At 47.5% G+C, this 13,699-nt stretch overlaps 2 protein-coding genes across 4 annotated transcripts in view; one reads left to right on the plus strand and one right to left on the minus strand.

The window, feature by feature from the left end:
• The first annotated feature begins 123 nt into the window (after window positions 1-123).
• Tomm6 (translocase of outer mitochondrial membrane 6) lies at window positions 124-1,477 on the plus strand. 2 transcript variants are annotated; one of them, XM_051152837.1, is made up of 3 exons: window positions 124-323; window positions 935-1,035; window positions 1,214-1,477. In XM_051152837.1, exons 1-2 carry the CDS (start codon window positions 196-198, stop codon window positions 1,029-1,031), a joined length of 225 nt encoding a protein of 74 aa, XP_051008794.1. In that variant the 5' UTR covers window positions 124-195; the 3' UTR covers window positions 1,032-1,035; window positions 1,214-1,477. The 2 variants fall into 2 exon arrangements, with proteins under 2 accessions (XP_051008794.1, XP_051008793.1); XM_051152836.1 differs by having other exon boundaries at window positions 125-323; window positions 935-1,043.
• Window positions 1,478-5,579: 4,102 nt separating this feature from the next.
• Window positions 5,580-13,699, minus strand: part of Usp49 (ubiquitin specific peptidase 49) — a 60,399-nt gene continuing 52,279 nt past the window's right edge. The window contains exons 6-8 of one of the 2 annotated variants that reach the window (XM_051152839.1): window positions 9,254-9,362; window positions 8,548-8,602; window positions 5,580-7,625 (exon numbers count right to left, since the gene is read on the minus strand). In XM_051152839.1, coding sequence (XP_051008796.1) covers window positions 7,281-7,625; window positions 8,548-8,602; window positions 9,254-9,362 — 509 coding nt within the window. In that variant the 3' untranslated portion in view covers window positions 5,580-7,280. Of the gene's footprint in view, window positions 7,626-8,396; window positions 8,603-9,253; window positions 9,363-13,699 lie in introns of both variants that reach the window. The other variant, XM_051152840.1, reaches the window with a different exon arrangement.

Raw genomic sequence — 13,699 nt, forward strand, 5'->3', positions numbered from 1 at the left:
CGGGAGGCGGGGCCGGGAGCAGGGGCTCCACCTTCGGCCTGGGTTTCAAGCTTTCTGAACTCATGGACCTGGTAAGGGGCGGGCCTTCTCGCTCCTCCCTCTGGCTGGCGGAAGTGCGGGGTCGGAAGTTGCGCTATCGACTTGCGCCAACCCGATCTGCCGCTCACAACTAGTGTGGATGTGTTTGGTGCTGTTATGGCTTCCACCGGGGTGACTGTGAGTGCCGCCGGCTCGGCCAACGAGGCCCCCGAGGTTCCAGACAACGTGGGAGACTGGCTCCGCGGCGTCTACCGCTTCGCCACAGATCGGAACGACTTCCGGAGGTAATCGAGCCTGGCACCTCTCCGGTCCTCAGAAACGTGTGTTTCCCTACCTGATGAATCTGGCGTACCCAGGGGTTTTGTCGCATTGAGAACGTAATAGTCTCGTGGTGGCTTTTTGTGTTTTGTGAGCCGTCTGTCACGGGGCTTCCAAGGTATGTCACCCTGGGCTGCAGCGATGGCTCAGCGGGTGAAAGCATTTGCCGCCAAGCCGGAGGACATCAGTTCGATCCCTGGCACCGGCAAGGTAGAAGGCGAGATCAACTTCTACGGGTTGTACTCAGACCTCCACACGTGCACTTTGTCACATGCACGCGCGCGCACATGCATACAAATCAATGAATGTAATATTTTTAGAAAGCCACCTTAACCTAGAAGGCAGGGAAGAGGTGCCAACGCATAAACTGGAGCTTCAGCCCCGGCAGAGTGCTAAGTCGGCATTTGCTTGTGTTAGAAATAGGTGTGAACTTCAATTTCTCATGTGCTTATTAGGAGACACAGCACTGTACCAGATGTCCATCAGAACTTCCGGAAGTGGTGCTTTCTGGAAATTTCCAATGGAAACGCACGAAATTTACTGACCTTAGGGTTAATGAAATTTATTCTTTACCCAGGAACTTAATCCTCAATTTGGGACTCTTTGCTGCGGGAGTTTGGCTGGCCAGGAACTTGAGCGACATTGATTTGATGGCACCTCAGCCGGGGGTGTAGCCAAGTAAGCAGGTGACTTTCCTCTTTCCTTATTTCGTGAGTCCTATCACGAGTATGTTCCATCAGCTAGACAGAGCAAGTAGGGAAGAGTCTTCGTGTAAACCCTTGCCCCTGGGTTTCTTGGTGCAAGCAGTTCCTCCTGTTTTCTCTCACTGCTAATGCCACCTGTTATCTGGTTGCAGGTAATGGAACTCCTGTGTGCTCAGACTTTCCAAAGACAGCCTACTGTCTATGACCACAAGATACTACCCCGGGTGGCACGTGAAGTTGACTCCCTCTCCTTGCCTGACCCTCTGCCCCCTGGGCAGCCCCCAGCTTCAGCTGAAATGTTGCTTCTGCACAGACGTGTGCAGTTCCCAATTTTGCAGAGGGTGACCTTTGTCGTTGTTCTGAAGAGGAGTAGGAATTGTTCTTGAAAAATATTTCAAATAAAGCCTACACACAAAGACAGGTGTTTTATTCTTTTAATAAGAAATTTCTTACAAAAACAAGGTGTAAAAAGTCAGTTTACAAAAATCAAAAAACATGATTTGTATTTCACACTCAAGACACAGACATGAGTCCCAAACATGGATTGCAATGGAGATGACTTGCATGGAGACAGAACCACCTACTCCACAGGGATGCAGACATGCCTCATCGCCAATTCTTGGGTTTCTACTGTTGAGTGAGCAGGCCTGGAGGAAGGTGGTGGTGTTGTTTGGTATTTTAGTTTGCCAGGTGGGTTTTCCAGGCACCTGGGACGCATTGTCATTGGAAAAGAGTGAGATTTGGTGGCAGAAGAGGGCCGCAATGTGTGAGTGGAGGCAAACGTTGGTGGGCACAAGGAATCAGCTTCCTTCACAAAGAAAGATGTTTCCTACCCCCAGATTGATGCTGATGCCACTGTCTGGTGTTCTTCTGAGTGTGTGAAGGACTCCTGTGGCCATGGAGACAAGCTCCCCATCGTTCAGTCAGTTTACTGGGTGTTTAGAAATTGCTTTTATGTGCTGGGCCCGGTTGGAACTGGTCGTGGATTACAGAGCACAAGTGAGGAAGGATCGCTGTAACTGGGCCACAGCTGCGTCACTGTTACAGATGTTATAGCAGTTCACTAAAGGTGAACAGGACAAAGCAGCCTTCCTGGATCTGCTGGCATATGTCTCATTCAGTCAGTTCTCTGGGGCCTAGGAGTATAGCTCATTGCAGAAAACTGTCACAAAATAATGTATTTGGCATGAGGAGGTAATTAAACGATTTCTTTAAAAGACAGGGTCTCTATAGCCCAGTGTGGCCTCAAACTTAACAACATAGTTGAAGATGGCCCTGAACTGCTTACCCTGCTGCCTTCATGAGTCAGGGTTAGGATTCCAGGCTTTACATGTCTGATACTCTGAGAAGTTCAATTCAGAGATTACCAAGAAGAAGACAGGCTGGGCCTGATGGCACACCCTTAATCCCAGAGGCACGTGGTCTCTGGGGCCAACCTGGTCTAGTGGGCTAGCCAAGGCTACACAGTGAGACTGCCTTCAAGAGGGATGGGGAAGCAAAGGGAGACAGGGTCATGAATGTAAGGATAAGGCTTAGGTTTGAAACCATTACTCCCACAGCCCCAAAAAGTGAGTTGGAAGCAGCTTTTTAAGGTGTATGATAGCTGTAGAGCCCCACATGCCCTTGGCTAAGCTTAGGAAATAGCAGCCTGAGTTCTGCAGGAATGAAACCTTAAAATGTGCTATGTGACCTTATAGCTGAGAGTTCTATCTAATGAAAAAGATTTCCTAAGTTAAAAACCAGATCTAGCCATGTGTGGTGGCACACACCTTTAATTCCAGCACTTGAGGCAGAGGCAGGAGGATCTCTTGAGTGCGAAACCGGCCCGGTCCACAAAGGGAGTCCAGGACAGCCAGGGCTACACAGAGAAACCCTGACATGAAAAACAAACAAACAAAAAGACCCAGAATCTATAAGAATTAATTCATGATAGTTTCAAAGCATAATTGAAACGAATTTTCATTCAAAGTTTAAGGTTTCATTTCAAGTAACTTTACTGTCGCTTTTGAAGCCATAGTGCTGGTTTGGCAGTTTCATTTGAGCTAGTTTAGTGGAGTTGGGCGGAACTCAGGCCCCACGCCGGCTAGCTGAGTGCTCTAGCAGTGAGCCCGTTTCTCTAGCAGCTAGTTGTGTTTTAAATGAAACATGCCAAGGTAAGTATGGACAGAGTCCACAAAAGTGACCACTTACTTCACAGCCCCTAAGCCATGGTGTAGTTAGAGCAAGTACAGATGAGACGAATCCCACTGTCTGGAGAAGGCGCTTCCCAGCTTTAGCACTGACAAGAAGAGCCATCCGTGAGACCCACACTAAGCAGGTAAAATTCAAGTGCCCCTAGAAAATTTTGCCCCAGAGATACGACTCTTCACCTGACTAGTTCAGGAACTAGGCCGAGGGACCAGTTGCCAAGGGTGTTTGGATGGTAAGCTTTGGTGAAGTCTCACAAATGTAACAGCAACGTAAGGTTGGAGTGAAAGAACGTAAGGTTGGAGTAAAAGAACCGGCTGCAACCAGCCTGGCTGAACAGACTGAGGCTACTTCCACGGCCACTCAGCACCATCCCAGTTGGCATCTGCCCAGAAAGTGGTGAGGGTGGCGCTGACAGAGGCATCCCTTTTACATCACTGACTCTGCATATTACACAGTGTACTGGCTTCTCATAGCATCTGAGAGTGTGCAGGTCAGGGATTGTTTCTTACACTACTTCCTGAAGGTTTGTGCAGGAGGACCCTGGAATTAATGAAGATTCGTTGCCATCGGTTACCGAGCTCCAGTCGTGATTTAGATGGTTTTTCTGATAATTTGTGATCTCCCAACTAACTGGAAACGCTTCCACAGAGAAGCTGCAACCCCAGATGGAGATGTGACACACATGCAGGAGAGGTGCCTTCCAGAAAGGGCCAGCGTTAGTGTTTGGCGTATACAAGGGGCAATGAACAACAGTGCTGCGCCTTGAAAGAGCTGTTTGATGGGTGATTACAAATACAATTTTGGACATTAGAACTCTAGAACTTGCTGGTAAGAACAATTTGCATTCATACACAGAGATAAGAATGCTCTAAAAATCTGATAGCATGTATCCTTTAAACACTACAGACCCACCTGCCATGACATAACAGAAAAGAACCCTTCCCCTTTTCAATCTCATGCAAATCATAATTAAGTACAAGGCACCAAATTTTATGAATTGTATAAAATTAGTTCACAAAGCTTTATCAGTAAAACAAATTTCAGATCTCCCTTTTTGCCCACTCCCCCAGATCCCCCACCCCACCCCACCCCCAGTTTTCATTCTGCGCTACTACTGACCGGCTTACTCTGGGGCACTGCCAGCCACTCCACCTCATTGGCTCGTCCCCTGAATGTGGATGGAGCTGAAGGCAGAGAGAGCCAGCGTAGGGAATTCATACAATCATGGACTCTAGAAGCCTTGCCATTGTGAACAAAATAAACTCTGCTGCTGAGTCCATAGGACACATTAACACTTCTACAGTTTCCAATTTGATTCATGACGTTTTAAGAGACATCTAGAAGTTCTTTACCATGTGGCACTGTCCTCCCATCTCAGCCAGAGCAGCTGGATTAAAGCTGGCAAGAGCTCTGCCTGCCATTTGATGAGATCTGCAGTTCCTGGCACCCAGGGTATCCCTGCTGTTTTTGCATTAGTATGGGTGCAAGCATGAGGGCCAGGCCAGACTGAGGTAAGAAGTCATTTTTGAGGGCTGGGGTGTATTCATCTTGGCTGGCTACAGCAGTTAAGTAAACACACCAGCCAATGACAAAGGGTTCACAGCCTGAGACTGCGGCTGGGAAAGCAGCACCTGGCGTTTGACCTGGAGTCAGCTAGTCAAGGTCTGTCTGTTCTTTCTTTTCTCTGTGATGCAGCCGACACAGCACACAGCGCTCTGCTTTGGCTGTGCACTGACTGACACCAGAGGCAGAGGACAAGACAGCACAGCAGCCCCGGCACTGCACAGCACTTCTGTAACAAAGATCTTAAGCACCACCTCCCTAACTCATGCTACTTCTCCTGGTGCCTGAGGTGCTGTCTGTGGTTGCAGTGGCACCTCATGAGGGTGGCTCAGTAGAGACAGCTGGTTTCAGTTCCATCTTAATTTAAGTGATTTTATCATCCTCCTCTGTGGGTGTTCAGCACTGGCTTTATAAAAGTCCCTTATTTGCTTACCAGTCCTGCTGATAACTGCTATAAAACTATTTTTTAAAACTGACTTAGAATCTTTTAGTATTCCTTTTAAGTGTTTATACCAATTAATGTGTTTCCCCTCTGGACAGACACATCTGTATTCTCTGCCTGCAAGTTCTCGTTCTAGAAAAAAACAACAGGGTTTAAGATGAGGCACAATCCAGTCTTGTTTCCTTTTTCACTCTCAACAGTTATTTTTGTTTTTCAGACAGGGTCTCACAATGTAGTCTCAAACTCATGGTCCTCCTGCCTCAGCACTCAGTGACTGCTGGCCTTACAGAGGTGGACCACCACATCTGGCTTTATTGTTTTGGTTTTTGTTTTTTTAGACAGGGTTTCTCTGTGTAGCCTTGGCTGTCCTGGACTTGCATTGTAGACCAGGCTGGCCTCGAACTCACAGGGATCCACCTGCCTCTGCCTCCCTGAGTGCTGGGATTAAAGGCGTGCGCCACCACCGCCCGGCTCTGGCTTTGTTTTTGAATGGGCTTTCCTACCATGGTAACAAATCACCATCATGCCACCTTAGTAATGTGGACTTCAGGAGTACAGCTTTACATCAAAACCCCAGGCAGTGTGGGCAACCGGGACACTTTAAAACAGTGTCCAGGAGAGGAGGAGCCCAAGCATGGCCCACAAAAAAGCCTGCAATAGACAATAAAAACCAAACAGCACAAAAATGCCATACGTTATCGCTTCCAAATAAAAGCTAAATATCACAGAAACCTCACAGTGTTGTAAAAAAGCAAGTTTAAATCTAGCATGCCATCCCTGCCAGGGTGAGCCATTTTCTGCCTGATTTCTTCCATGTCTTGGTGATGTCTGGCAGGCCTACATAAGAGTCCACCTCAAACCAGGGCAGCAGTAAATGCTACACATATGCCTGGGAAATGTGCTGCCTCCCTCAGCCTCACTGTCCCTGTTCCCCACCCTTTCAACTTGCTTCAAGTGACAACTGTGCTACCTGAATTCAAACATTAACATGAGCTACTTAATCAAAAGAGCATTCATAGGGGAGGCTGTGGGGCACTGCAGAGAGAAAGAGGCTTTACTATATGCCCAATAGGAGGAAGGCTTTGGGCACTCACACTCCATTTAGAAATGGAGCGAATTTTAAAGATGTGTTTTTACTAATACTAGAGGAAAAGACAGGTGTCTCGCTCTATTCCTCATGGATAAGCGGTCGGTGAGCATAAATAGCAGACTGGGAACAGAACAGGCAAGGGCCATGAGCAGGAACTGGACACGTGTCAATCCCTTAAGGAGGCAAAAGCTCCCCAACCTCGCGGACACCGGTGTTCTAGGTGCAGGATAGTAACTGCATGCCATACAAGGTGAGACCCTAGGGGCAGCAGGCGACAGACAGGCCCCGCCCACCTTTACTGCATCCTGAGAAGACTTCGACAACTGACCCAAAAACCAATCCAAACCTAACCCTGACTGCATCGCAGACCTGAGCCAGGGTCCTACTCCAGGGCTGGGGAAGTCAGCAGTGTCCATGGCTTAACAAGCGCAGACTGTGCACTGGTCTCTGCGTCCTTCTATGACTATCTCTTCTTCAAAAGGAAGAGTGGCCCTTGCCTCAGTCTCACCCGTGTGATGAGATGACAGCAGCAGCTCGGGAGAAGCCGGCTGTGAAAGCCTTCCCATTTGGCATGGGGAAAACTGCTCCGTGCCCCTCACTCCACTCTTCAACAGCTCTCCTGAGAAAGGAAGTCTGCAGGCTGTGATCCTTGATGGTTACCTTTTTCTGTGAATAAATCCTGTGACTTCCACTTTGGAGCCAGGCCTTCCCACCAGCTGCCAGCCCAGGGCCCACCTCGGTGCTCTGTGCAGTGCTGCAGGGAGGTTCTCTCATGACAGAGAAGACAGGCACAGTTGCTCTCCTGGCTGGCTGACTACTTAACCCTCTCTCCTCTACCCAGACCCCTCTACTATCCAGAAGCAACCGACAGAAGACTCTTCATAGAAGTTACTCCTTTAGATTGGTTTTATGAAAGGAGGCAATTTCCATGTTTTCAAAAGAAAGTGACTGCCAATTTTTTGACGAGGCAGGAATCATAGGGCATTGTTTCCCCTGACCCAGTGAGGCAAACCCAGTAATCTGTTACTGTGGCAAGCCTTATTTCCCACAAGGAAAAGTGGAAGGCCGTTTTGATGCCTGCCTCCGAGTCAGGGAAATGTGTACGTTCTGCGTTCATCCTTGCTGCTGGACTGCACCTGAGCTCGGAGATGGGGTTCTGAGAGTTTTGCACTGCCCTGAACTGTTCTTCGAGTGTAAAAAAGAATGTAGGCCTGGGTTTTGCACACTTCCTGGACACTGCATACATCCAATTTTGAGTCATTGCAGTGGACCCAAAAACCTAGGAAGCCAAAGGAGAAAAAGACAATGACAACTTGATTTACATTTTTAGACAGCTACAGCTAGGAGATCCCAGGGAGAGAACAGTGGGGGAGACAGATGGACAAGTGAAGGGCACCAGGCTCCCTGGAACCACTGCCGCTCAGCCCGCCACACACCACCACAAGGACTCTTGCCTACAGTATCGACTGACCAACATGTGCTTTTCGGTTTCTTCTAAACGCCTCCAGCGAGGCAGCCAAGACATGAGGGTTAAGCACGGGCAGAAGGGAAGGGAAAGGGAAAGAGAGGGGGTTGAAAGCAGTGCTTGTCTGTAGGCGTGGGGCGCATCAGTGCAGCAGCTGGAGACTGGCCTGGGGGAGGGCTGAGGCTCTCCTGGAGGGGCCCCATACCCACATCCTCAAGGGAAAGGAGCGAGTAAGGACACAGAAAGTGACCTAAATGTCCTCAGAGTTACTGAAGTGAGGCTAGACAGAGCTGTGACGTATCTGTCACCGTGAAGCCCCATCATTTCTGCATCACTGAGAAGGCAGCTGAGGTCAGCAGTTATCACCACCATAGCACTGATCTAAGTACTTAGATATGGGGAGCTCCGGTCATTCCAGCATAACTTCATATCCTTACTAAACTCCACCTTTCATATGCTTCTCGCTGAGTGCTAATGTGTTTGTCCCTAGCTGATGCAGGGGGATGGAAATAATGGAAAGCAGTAAGATGTGAACAAACCAGCCCCTGTCCCTGTCCCCGACCCCACAGAGTAAAGCGCACGCACCTCCCTCTGTGTTGTAGCAATAGGCTGTGTAGTGTCCTGAGCCAAACCCTTTCCCGTGATGCATGACCACTGCGGAGAGATCATAGGCAAAGGTCTCTTTGTCAAGAGAGGAGAGCATGTCCCTGCAGCAGTAAGGTTCCATGGTTAATACCTGGTCAAAGACGACATGGACCCCAATCTTCTCCCGATGGTTACGGCCAGACCACCTACAACACAGAAATGGATTTCTTACTTGTGAAGGCTGGTACAAAACAGTTAAAAAAGGGAACTGAGAAAATAGCTTTGGTTTTTGCTTTTACTTTCTACTAATCAAAATCCATGTGGATATCTGCCATGAAAGTTCCATGGAGTATTTGAACCCACAAACCCTTAAAGAAGCAATTTAGAGCCCAGCCATGGTGGCAATTGCCTTTAATCCCAACACTCAGGAGGCAGAGGCAGGTGATTCTCTGAGTTCGAGGCCAGCAGGGTCTATGGAGGAAATTTCAGGACAGCCAAGGCTACACAGAAAAACCCTGTCTTGATGGCTCCCCAAGAAAAGAAAGGAAAAAAAAAGCAGTAGTTTAGGCATGGCCTCTGTATAGTCTACTGTCTGCCCCTCTCTCTGGTTAGTTTATACCGCATCCTTAGGATGAATTTGCATAAACAAGGCTGGGAGAGTACTGGCGGGCATTGCTACAAGCTAGAAACGAGACAAGGCGAGAGAGCACAAGCCCTGGCTGCTGGCTCTAACATCAGCTTGTCTTCCTGGGCAAGCATGACTCTCCATGGCAAGTGCAAGGCCCACAGGAGCAGCTTCCCTTTCCCAAAGCCACATCTGTCCTCCAAGCCCTTGATTCACCGATGCCAAAGCTCACCTGAATCTTTTAAGGTGTAGCCGAAGGACCTGAGGTAGTCTGTAGATCATTAACTGCTTTCTAGCTTCACTCAGAACAAGGGGTTTGGGGTTGGATTTTCGACGTTTGCCTACATGGTTTGGAAAGGTATAAGACAGAGGTGGTGAGGAACATCGTCCACAGTCAGAAATTACACCTGAGGTTTACTTAGGTGATAACGTGACACATCCGAAACAACTCTGCATCCCCAGCCTCACGGGCCTGATGCAGTGGCTCTGCAGTTGTGGCCAAGATGAAAGGAGTAACGGGACCCTGAGGAAACTCTGAGAGAGGCAGCTTCGCACTGATAGTGAAGCCGAGGGGCCTGCGTGCTAGCCTTGGGGTGTCCCCCAGACTTCTTTTATGTGGCAGTTACTGGGCTCTTACAAACAGCCAAACCTGATCCCGACACAGGTGCTTTCAAATTGTTTGCCATCAGTAACTTCCAGGAGTGGTGTGGGTTCAGGACAGTACATTCCAGGTGGCATGGCTTTTTTATAGACTATAATAGGTGGCTGCTATCACAGCGTACACACCGTGTTGAGCACACCAGGATTTTATGCTTTCACATTCCTATCATTTAAATGATCGTGCACTGTAAGTTTGAAAGGCTTTTCCTTTACACCAGTGAGTCCTAGCCGCCCTTCCCACCAACAACCATCTGTATATCAAGTGAACATGTTATTCAGCACTCTGAGGCTCAGCTCCCTCACCAGGAGATATATTTTTTGTTTTGAACGTTATACATATTTGGGGCTTAGGAAAAAGATAATAAATTATAATTAATAAAGAGCAGACAATGAAAGCAGATTTTGTCCCACATGTTTTGCTTATGGTATACACAAATGTTTAGAAGATAAACATTGGTCATTATGATGGTTAATCTTGGTTGTTCCCTTTGATATACCTGGGAAGAGGGAACCTAATTAAGGAACTGCTTACATCAGACTGTCCTGCGACCATGTGAATCTCCTTGAGAGCATAGCCCATCATGGGCTGCAGTACCCACGGGCAACTAACTGGTCCAGGTGGTATAAAAAAGGTGGCTGACTTGAGGCTGGAAGCAAGCCAGTAGGAGGCTTTCCTCCATGGTTTCTACTTCAGGCTCTTCCATGGGCTCCTTCCCTGATGCCCCTTTATGATGGACAGTAGAGCCGGGGAGCCGAAATCATCCCTTCTCCCCAAGCTGCTTTTAGGCACAGTGTTTATCACAGCAACAGAGAGCAAACTAGGACAGTAGTTCTGTGCTTTTGTGCCATAGTTTTTGAACTGTTTCTTTTTCTTTTCTCTCTTTCCATCCTTCCTTCCTTTTTTTTTTTTTTTTTTTTTTTTTTTTTTTTTTAGAAAGGGTTTCTCTCTTTTTAAAAAAATATATTTTATTAATTTATTCATATTACATCTCAATTGTTAGCCCATCCCTTGTATCCTCTCATTTCTCCCTCCCTCCCATTTTCCCCTTACTCCCCTCCCCTATAACTGTGACTGAGGGGGACTTCCTCCCCCTGTATATGCTCATAGGGTATCAAGTCTCTTCTTGGTAGCCTGCTATCCTTCCTCTGAGTGCCACCAGGTCTCCCCCTCCAGGGGACATGGTCAAATATGAGGCACCAAAAGGGTTTCTCTTTATAGCCCCGTCCTGGATCTCACTCTGTAAACCACTGCCTGCCTTTGTCTCCTGAGTGCTGGGATTAATGGTGTGTGCTACCACTGCCTGGCTGACTGTGTTTCTTATAGGCATGGTGGGAAGGCAGCCAAGTTTATCTAGTCCAAAAGAATAAACGCTGATTCTAATTTTGATTCTAAACTACTGACTTGTAAGTGAAATGGCTCCCCAAAGCCTTAGGAAATAGAAAAGGGGATAAATCTTACTCTCAATCAGGGACCTCTGCAACACTTATGATTCACTATAGGTAAACAGAAGGGACACAACATTCTTGGGCCACCTCTCCAAGCTGTTGCTCAGAGCGCTCAGAACAGAAAGCATGGCATGTGACTTCAAGTCCTGTGTGTGGCATGTGTGTAAACAGCACTCTGTGACAGCGGGATGTGGAGGGTTAGCAGACAGCATCAGAGTGCATATGCTGCTGGAGGACCTTGACCATGACCAGCCATGCCCTGTGGGCTATGCAAAGAAGCATCCAAACAGGGGCGCACCCTATTCTTCTATTTCTGTTCATCAGACTTTTGCAAAGGGCTGCGGCTCTGCTTAGGAAGCTGGCAATGACCACAGCCTGCAGCAGAGGGAGTATGTGAGCTAAACTCTAGCTCTATTTCCCTAAAATGAAATTCATAAAGAAACAGAAATCAGTGGCTCAGTTGAGACTGACCGGATTTGTCTCTGTTTAATTAAGGTAAGATACAGAAAGGAAGAAGAGCGGTGCCCCTTACGCACCCACAAGCACTGAGCCAGGCAGCTCAGCCTGCTGCAGCTTTGCTTCTGCAGTGCCAGCACAGAGAAGTCCTGACCAATTAGCACAGTTAGCTACCAGAAAAGGGTAACTTCTAGAAAAGCAGAGTATTTCTGGCCTAATCTGTCATATCTAAGAATGACACACGGTGTTAAGGCCCCTTTGTTACAGGTGAAAGGTTCTGGCTGGGCATGGCTGCACACATCTTTAATCCCAGCACTCAGGAGGCAGAGGCAGGTAGATCTCTGCGTTTGAGGCCAATCTGTCTACAGAGCAACTTCCAGGACAGCCAGGCTACATAAGAAAGAGACCCTGTCTCAAACAACAACAAAAACCAAAAACCAAAACAAACCAAAACAAACAAACAAACAAAAAAACAAAAACAAAATAACACCCCTCCAAAAACCCAATGTATATTCCAAATTATTATTATATAATATTATTTTGAATCTAGGTTATTGCATTATCCCTAATTTTGTATTTTTCATTTCTAAATCTTTGTATGTCATAAAATCCAGACACCAGGGTTGGAGACATTGCTCAGCATTCAGAGTACTGACTGCTCCTGCAAGACAACCCAAATTTGGTTCCCAAGGCCCACATGGCAGCTCACAATCAGTTCCAGGAGATTCGATGTCCTCTTGTGGCTTTTTTTTTTTTGAGACTGGGTTTCTCTGTGTAGCCTTGACTATGCTGAACTTGCTTTGTAGAGCAGGCTGGCCTCGAACTCACAGCGATCCGCCTGCCTCTGCCTCCCGATGCTGGGATTAAAGGTGTGCGCTACCACTGCCCAGTACCTCTTGTGACTTCTAAGAGTACTGGGTGTGCATATAGTGCACAGACACACATACATGCAAATAAATACATCTTTAAACACCAACACCAGACATAAGCTTCCATATACTTGCTGTGCACTTGCATCTGAAGAGGCACTAGGTATTACTGTGGGGACAGAGAATGGCCTGCACACAATGCTCGTGTAATCACACAGAAAGAGACCCAATTTAAAGTAAACCAGTAACACAGAGACACTTCTTTGTGGCTTTCTCTGAACTGCAAACTTTGCAAGCATGTGAAGAAAAAGGCAGAAAATATCTATGAGGCTGTCAGCCATTCACCATGTGCCAAAAGATGTGTGGCATTGGTTTTATGTACCAACGCTAAAAATCACGTGTGTGTGTGTGTGTGTGTGTGTGTGTGTGTGTGTGTGTGTGCGCGTAGATGTCTGCTCGCGTGCCTGTAGAGGTTAGCTCCTGTTATTCTTCAGGAGCCATCCATGTTTATCTTTGTTGTTATTTTATTTGGGACAAGGTCTCTCACAGGCCTGGAGCTTGCTAAGTAGGCCGGGCTGGTGGCCAGCAAGCATCAGGATCCATACGCACCTGCGTCTTCAGGGCTGGGGTTTGCGGCACACACCACCACACTGGCCTCTTTTTATTATGTTATGGGGCTCCACCTCAGGTCCTTTTTGTCTGCAAAGCAAACCCTTTACCACCTGAGAAGTCTTCCTAACCCTATCATACCAGCTTTTAGCATACATTTTAGTAGACTTCAGATCTATGGACTCAGTACAAAAACAGACTTTCTTAAATGGGATCTAGCACCTAAATTTATATTAAAGAAGAGCGTGAGACTACACGTGTGCGCCTAGGGCCCTGCAGCATGATGAAGCTATGTGCTACTGTTCTCATAGCCCTGCTTCATGAACCACTTCCACATACTTCCCAAATAGCTGCGGTTAGTGAGAAGTGGTCAAAGGAGGCACAATCCTTAGGACATTATTGTTAATTAAAAGAAGTGTGGGCACGTAGGTGTGTGTGTGTGTGTACAGGTGTGCGTGTGATGGCAGGCAGTTCTCACCATCCACCTTTTTGTGGGTTCTAAGGATTGAATTCAAGTCACTAGGCTTGTGTAGCAAACACTTTACCCCCTGAGCCAGCTCACGGCCCAGGTCTGTTTTCATATGTGAAGTCCATATTAGTTATTTATAGATGGTGAGAAAAAGATCCTGAAGAGATGG

This window comes from Acomys russatus, chromosome 11, assembly GCF_903995435.1.
Source record: "Acomys russatus chromosome 11, mAcoRus1.1, whole genome shotgun sequence".
Lineage (NCBI taxonomy): Eukaryota > Metazoa > Chordata > Mammalia > Rodentia > Muridae > Acomys > Acomys russatus.